The sequence below is a fragment of the Phalacrocorax carbo genome, chromosome 28, assembly GCF_963921805.1.
Source record: "Phalacrocorax carbo chromosome 28, bPhaCar2.1, whole genome shotgun sequence".
NCBI classification, from domain to species: Eukaryota; Metazoa; Chordata; class Aves; order Suliformes; family Phalacrocoracidae; genus Phalacrocorax; species Phalacrocorax carbo.
Window position 1 is genome coordinate 1931556 of NC_087540.1, and position 8257 is coordinate 1939812.

General features: G+C 41.7%; 1 protein-coding gene across 1 annotated transcript; it reads right to left on the minus strand.

Annotated features, from left to right (window-relative positions):
- Window positions 1–1028: 1028 nt before the first annotated feature.
- LOC104040887 (scale keratin) lies at window positions 1029–1638 on the minus strand. The gene has a single exon (XM_009510456.2). It carries the CDS (start codon window positions 1525–1527, stop codon window positions 1084–1086), a length of 444 nt encoding a protein of 147 aa, XP_009508751.2. The 5' UTR covers window positions 1528–1638; the 3' UTR covers window positions 1029–1083.
- Window positions 1639–8257: the final 6619 nt, after the last annotated feature.

Sequence of the window (8257 nt, forward strand, 5' to 3'; positions counted from 1 at the left end):
GCTTTATTCTTTGTTTGCACAGTACTGAGCATGCCTCATTTGCAGCTTCATTACAATTTGAATTGGCTATAGTACCAGAAGCTTGGAAGCACTGAGTCTCTGCTGCTCATATTTGCTGTGCTACAGTTATTTCTTAGAGGGAACATGGATTATTCCTCTTTCTTAGTGGGGTGGAAAGGCTGATGACTGCAAGGAGGAATAAGTATTAGCTGCTTGGGATGTCTGGAGTTCAAGTACCACTGAGCAACGTCAGTGCTGTGGAACAAGCATTGTATCTGTGAATTTATAGATGCGAATTTACATTTGGGAAGTGCTTTGCTGGGCACCACCTTGGTGGCGTTTGTGGTCCTGTTGAGCTCCAGATGGTAACCCACAATTCTCTGTTTGGATGCTCATAGAAAGGCCCCACCGAAATAATGTTTGAATAATAGGAGTTAAGATACTATGTTATTTTAAACTTTTCATATCTTCAAAGGATTAAAAGCTGCTGCTCAGGACTGTCATTACAGAAACATTTGTGACACTGTAAATTCAGTCTGCGTTAAAATGTTCTGCACTGCTACTGCTCAGTTAGCAGCTTGGTCCTGCCTGTGGGAAGGTATCACCCAGGACAGGTTGTGGATGAAGGGAGGAAGGGAAACCAGAAGTCTGCTGTGTGATGCAACAAAATTTTAATGAGCAAGAAACACCTGTGTTTGCAAAGCAAGATACCACAGAATATGAAAAATCTGTTTCCAGACAACTTCAGAGAATGTTCAAAAAATGTCCTGCTCGGAGGTATTGCTGTCCTCAGCTGGCTTTCTTCTGTCTGTTGGGCAACTATCGTTGAAGATACTTGTCATTATGAGCAATGCCCACATGGAATATGCTGCCCCACAACAGTTTAAAAAGGGGAAAGCTGGAACAGGCAACAACAGCAAATAACAAACTGGAAACTGAAGGGTAAACAAAAAGTAGAAGTAAAATCAGAAATGCTAAGTGGCAGTAGCTCCATTGCGGGGCTGCAGGAACGCTGAACCCCCGTCCTCATTGCTCTGCGTTTGGGCCTTCATGTGTGGCTCTTCTGAGACCTCCCTGCTGCCTTTAGCAGGGCCCACAGCTGCTGCGGAGGAAGCGGCTGTACCGGCGGGAGGAGTACGGGCTGCAGTACCCGCTGCCGAGCGTGGAGAGGGCTGAACTCCCGTATCCGTACTGGGCCCCATATCCCAGAGAGCCCCCATAACCATAGAGGCTCCCAGCGCCGTAGAGGCCCCCCAGCCCCAGGGAGCCCCCAAAGGCCGGTGCTCCGGAGGAGCCCACCACGGCTTGCTGGGGGAAGGAGCTGAGGATGGGGCCGGGGAAGGTGACGACGACGGGGGGCGGCTGGATGAAGGCCGTGGAGTCGGGGCACTGGCGAACACATGGCTCATTGCAGCTGTTAGCGACGGGCTGGGGGCAGGCGATGCTGCTGGTGGTGGGGCACAGGTCGTAGCAAGACATTTCTTTGCAGGGGTGAAAGCGATCCTGAAACAGAGCACAGAGCTGCATGAAAACAATGCACGAGATCTACTGGAACAACATGTCAAGGTTTGGGGCTGGGTTGTTGGGGAATAGGCAAAACGATCACCAGACACGTAAGTAAAATTAATGACGCTGATGATGCTGTACACAAACTTCCCCATCAATCAGCGTTGTTCTGATCTTCCCCATCCAGAAATCCCTGCACTTATCACATCCGCCAAGCTTTCTGAAATTGCTGCTGCTTTATTTTTTTTTTTTAACTCACATCCCCTCCCGGAGGAACAGAGTGTCGGCAGCACATTTTTTATTAAAACACCAGTGCTCCTCCCTGGTGAATGTGGGTTGAAAGGCAGCAGCTGCAGGAGCTACACCAGAGCTGACCTTGTTACACCAAATGGGACAGAAGCAGGGTTTATCTTGGGAGAGACAGGATGGAGTCCCAACACTCCTTTAACCACACATTTCCTCCTCCTTTCCTGCTCCCTGTTTTTTTTTTTCAAGCTCTTTGGGGTGATATAGTTTCAGTTGTTCCCTTTTAGTCCCATGTTCTCTTAATTTCTGTAATCCCTCTGGTAAAACCCCCAAAGCATCTGAGCCTGAGGATAGATTAATATACTTGATGTAATAAATAAATGCACCCTATAAAATATTTCTATCCAAATATTTCTTGGCACAGCAGTGTAATTTCATATAGAATGTGGAGCAGGATGGTAAAATGTAAGGAGCCGATTTCCTTCATCAGATAATTTTACAGTTTGCAAACTACCATTTCTGCTAAATATCTGGTCACAAAACCTTGTGACTTAGCATTTTTTTCCAGTAAAAAAAAGAGGAAGTATAGTTTTGTTCATAAAGTAGTCCTGAAATGCAGAGAATCAAGCCTTGAAGTCAGTGTATCTGAATAGCTAATCTGGATCTGGATTTGCAGAAGGACATATGACAAACACACTGGATCAGACCACTGGTCTACTTCCCTTGTTATTGTCTCTGGTGAAAATAACTAGGGATTAAAGTAAGCAGGATTTAGTTTTTACTTATCCATAAAAACTAAATACAAGCTAGGATTATCCCGCAATAAAATCCCCATGTAGATAATGCTTTTTCTTCAGCTGTGTCGTTAGAGAGCTTAGGATATAGCCATGTGTCTCTCATTCAGTCATTAACTGAAATGGTACAGGAGAATTCTGCATTTTAAAGATTATGCCATCCTACATTTTCAATTTGCTAACAGTACAAGAAAGCCCAAATATGAATTAAAGTGAAATAAATGCCTCAAACCCTAGTCTTGACTCCTAAAGCCTACCAGTAACACAATTTGCCAGCATACATCCTACCAAAAAAAAAAAAAAAAAGAAAAAAAGGAGATAAAAAGAAAGAGAATCAAAAACTAGCTCTAAAATCTCTAACGTAATAGTCGTGAACAATATTCTAAGCTCCAGTGAGATGGCATCAGACTTACCTGATGTAGAGGAGAGTATGCAGGAGAGGGAGATGGAATAGGTCTGCGTACCTGCTCCTTTTATACAGTGCTTCGGATTGCCTGGGGGGTCTGAGGCACACTGTACACATGAAGTCATAATCACCAACCAGCCCAAATTTGAAGCACACATAACTTCCCAAAGTGATGAAACTGTTTTCGCTTGCTGTTTGCAAAATCACCCTAAATCTCTGAATAGCATGATATGCACATTCCAGCTCGCAGCTCTCTTTCATCTTGCAGCCTAATTGACCAGCTTCATTGCTGGTATCATTCCACCCTGCTCACTGGCATTGCAGGAGGAATTAAACTGGTTCTATTTATTTAGCACTTCCTTCATTAACTTCCCATAACGATTTTAATCAGAGCTATAACCTGCTGTCGTATACATGTTTGTATTTAAGTGCTTTAGATCTAGGCTGTCATCTAATCTACTCACACATTTTGCAATGAAAGGCTCGGTGAGGTGGAAGACACATTCTGATCCTTTTCCCACCCGCAGACAGAAAACATAAGAGAGGTCCTGTACTTTTATGGTAATCATGGACATTGTCTAATGGTCTTTGATTTAGAAATTCTGCGTTTTCCTTGCTGCTTGGCAAGACCAGCAGAACACACAGCATTTTAGTACCTGAAACAGTGTTTCAACCAAAGGCTAAAGTTTTCTTTGAAGGGATATCAGTATTTTTGTCCTTATTTCTCACCTGGAACCTGCAAAGGCACACGGAGATTGTCTCACAGGTTCAGCAATGTAGAATGGCTGCAAATGGAAACCGATTAATAATTACTAGCTGCTCTGTATTGTCATTGCACAGCTCCAGAGGAGGACATAATCCAAGACAGTGACGAAGCAGGTGCAGATTTCCTAGTTTCATGTGTTTCTGCCCATCACTGCGCTCATTCAGTCTGTATCTTCTCTTCCTTTTTGTTCATATGTTGGAGTGTAGTTTGCCCTTAGATCTACTCCTTCACCTTACAACGGAATCGAACCAAAGTTTCACTGGAGGATGTCACAGAAACAAATTTGGAGAGTTTTCTTCCCAGACTTGCTGGGTAAGTGGCAAGAAAAGCAGTGAAATTATCTGAGGAATCGCTATTGCAACAGCAGATTTTATTTTTCTCTTTCTTTCTTTCCTGACTAGCAGGACATCACCTGCAGAGTATATTGTTGCAGAGCCCAATTTCGACTGCCAAGATTTCAAGTGACTTGTGACTTGAAATTACTCAGGCTTCCCCGAAACTTAGTGGGGAGGGACAAGAATTTCTGCAAGACAATTCATCCCGTCTCAGATGCTTACCTTACCAGAATTGGTATCACCCTCAAAACGTGATAATTTTACTTTCATTGACTGTGGAGACAGACAACAAACTCAGCTGAAACACCCAGGTTTTAAACAGGGAAGGTTTGATGAGATGTGTCCCACCCATATTCCCATATTCTGAAATTCTGGGTAATAAACAGTGCCTGGTCCGGCCTCAGAAGTCCTCATTTGTCTATGGATCAGTTGTTTGTCAAATAATAAACACTGCAATATTTCTACCAGAAGTTACACTTAAATGATGAGGTTCTTTTTTCCAGACTCTGAGACAGCCCTAGGAGATCACAGGAGCAACAATACTCATAGAAGTTGTCCAAATATTTTTTGTGTGTGTTTTTTAAGCACTTCCCAAACCCTCTTGAGTAGCATACGCATGAAGTGGTGAGTCATTATTGTAATATAAATATGCGGTTGGATTCAAGCAGCCCAGCATTTTGAAATATATTTATTAAGTTGTACTGGTCAATAGCAGTCTTCCTGTTCCCTTTACCAGCTCATGATATCAAACCTTAGGATTTCAGTTGATTTCCTTTATAATTTAGGTTTTCATTTATTTACTTTTTTAAGTTTGTGTATAAGCTTTTTCAGTGCTGATGCTGTATTAATTCACATGCCCTTCAGTGTCTGTAGCACAAAGATCTGCAACATCTGCCTCTTTCCTCTTGTTTTGAAAGCTTTTCCTAGGACTTTCATAGTCCAACTGTGAGCGTTCTACCTTTCTTCTGTGTTTTAAACACATGCTCAGCTTCCTAAAATACATTTATTTAACAAGTTGCCTGTAATCAGGCTAAGAAGTTGTTTACCTTTGTTGTGACCAATGAATTTACCTCTAAAACATGAAGAAACCATACTGCTGGGTATTCTTCAAGACAAGGCATGGTTCTGGATGATTTAAAAAAGGACTTTGCAATGTATCTTTTTATTTTTCCCCTGAAAAGTGGAGGATGGTCCTGTCCAAATCTTAATTCCAACTTCATATAAGAGTTGCTGATTTCACAAGAAAGACACCATGTTTTATGTCAATTATCATTTATCTAGCATGGGTAAGGAAGCATAGAAAGAAAACCTGCATATGAAAGCAGATGGCAATTATGAGTAACATTTGAGCCACCATCATTATGTCAACCAGTAAAAGAAGAGGTAAATAAATGAAGCCAGCATAATTCCTTCTGTCATTCTGATGTATTTAATGGAACGTTACCAGGAATGAATCTTGCCAATTAAGTACAAAGATGAAAGAAATATTTGTTTTGTAATTTGCATTTCATGCGGCATGAGAAATTGAATCAACTAATAAACATAAATATTGAGCAAAACTGTTTCATCATTTTGAGGTGAACCATGTGTGATAAATGTGGGTTGGTGTTAATGGGAGTCTCAGGTTCTTCAGGCAGTTTGAGGAAATATATAAAAACTCCCTCTTGAAAACTGCCTTGTATTTACTCCTCTTGCCTTGTGTTCCCAGAGCCAGCTATTTTCTAGATATCAAACTGTTCTTTTTCTGTAGATTTAGATTAGTCCTCTTTCGTCATTTACAAGGAGGCAATGTTATATGCAGGTTTTAAGGGCTAAGCGGGTATTTTCCACAATGGATTGTATAGGAGCTGTCAGCTCTCCTCTAGTTCAAATCTCAGGGTTATAATCTGCTCAACAAATACCAAAACCCCAGACTGCAGTCCTACAAATTGCTCTGTACTCCTGCACCACAAAGGCCTCGGTCACAGCCATGGTTAACAAAGGATACATCCTCTTCATAGTTAATTACTTGGTCTGGAAGACCAAGTTGCTGTTTTGAATTAGTTTGTACTGAAGAAAACCAAAGCTTGAAAGGGATGTAAGCAAAGCTTCCTTACTCACAGCAAAAAGAGCCTCCAGGGTGTTAGGAATCAGGTGAGCCTTTGGACAGTTCATTCAATTATGCATAGATCAGGATTTTTACACTAAACTTCAGATGCCTGGGAACTGACTTTTATCAGAGACAAGGTATAGCATAAGAGCAATCATTTGTCTGAGCAAGCATGTGACCTTCTATATTCCTGTGTTCCCACTAACAGGGATTAACCATCACTTAAAAATTATTTTTCTCACAGGGCTTATACAAATTTGAGGAATTACATCTCAGGGGCAAGTAGGTCTTGGTGGGGTAGCTACAGTTAGGTGGGATTGATCTGGAGCCAAATTAGTGTTGCAGAGGATCCAGACTGCTGTGCCTTTCCCATTTCCATGAGATGTAATTTTTTCTTCCCATTCCAGGGGAGTTTGTCCTGCGTTACGGTTACACTTAGTCATGTCTCCAGTTGGCCAATTTATGTCCAGCACCAGTGTTGACAGCAGCAAGGAGCTGACTGCCCTGACCTGAGGGCAGTGGCTCAGCCACCATCGTCATCGCCTTGCAAGCCCAGATGCTTAATTCCTTCAGGACAGCATAGCGGGATCTCTGTAAACACCCACACTTAAAGGGCTCCTTTTGTTACGGGAGCGGGAGCTTTTGTTATGGTAGTTTCTACCCGAACAGACTTTCAGGTCCTGGCAGCAAGTAGAACATCCCTTCTGGCTGTTGTTTTGATGGGGGATAACTACTGTGGAAGCTGTGGGTTTTGCTGGAAGAACTATTCAATTTACCAGAAACAACTAAATACAAACAAATACAAGGCAGATTTATAGCGGACTTTTTAGGAAATGAGTGCTGAGAATCGTGCTGCATTCACTGGCCGTTACAGAGAGTGGAGCTGGGCATGTGCAGCAGCTCTTGACTTTCTTTCTTCATATTCTGCTTTCCGTTTCTGGTCGGATGTTCTCTGAACACTTACATTATGCTTAGCCACACTTCCTACTGTAGTAAAATATGTAGCCTAAGATCTGTTGGTTGCTGAACCACATAAAGAACACTATCTTGTGAGATAAGCATCTGCTTGAATCAGGAGATGCTTACATGCTTTACTGATAACCTAAAGTGATGTGCTATGTATGGTGGAGTATTTTGGTTCAGTTTTAGTCTACCTATACAATATACACAAATTCTATTTATTTAATATATGCATAACTTAAACAGAACCAAAGAAGTCCCAAATCCAGGAACTTAATCAGGAACTCTGTGAAATTATGCACATGGTCCTTGTGGTTTTGAAGAATTGTCCTCTGCACACAGCCAGAGTTTCAGAGAGCGAGACAATTTAGTAGCGTGGATGTAGGCTGGTCTGCGCTAGAGAAACACAGATTCTGAAATTAATTTAATATCAGTCACTAATCTTCCACTAAGAACCGCAGTGGTGAAATTATTTGTACAACATTGGATTAGAAGCCTGCAGTGGAATAAGCAAGAGCTTAATTTTCAGAGTGTGAACGGTCACTTGTAGCTCAAAGAATTATCTCACAAACTCATGAATGGGAAGTCTAATAAAGTAATGTGTAGAGAAAGCTGCTGTTCATCTACGGCCAGCATGTTGTGGCAATTCAGTGGTAACACAGTACTAGCAAAGGCTCCTCATGGAGACTTTCACTATGTGGGCAGGGTTTGCACAATATTGTTGCAACCATATATACAACAGGCAGCTTTATCCAGAAAAGTTGGCAAGTTCAGAATGGTTAGGAACACAAAACCACAACACTTATTTTAAATGATGCAACAGAATTTTAATGAGATTGAAAAGAACAAAAATGTATTGCAATGTCAAGAGCATATATCCAAGACATCAGAGTCAAATGCATTTTGAGAGACACTGTTAAATGTCACTGCATTCAGTCAGAAGTGTGATAAAGTAGAAGATAACAAAGACTTGAACTCATGAAGATATCAGGAAAGAATTCAAATGAAAAAAAAGGAGAGGTGCGGAGCATGCAGAAGGCACTGCACTGAACAGGATTTGTGAGTGCTTGCACAAAGCTGTCACTCATCTGATCACTGGTGAATCTGCATTTTGGTTTTCACTTGTACATTATTCAGTGGATTTTCCTGTTGTGT

Coding starts and splice junctions, on each gene's coding strand:
- LOC104040887 (XM_009510456.2), bottom strand. CDS start 1,527: ATGCAGCTCTGTGCTCTGTTTCAGGATCGCTTTCACCCCTGCAAAGAA.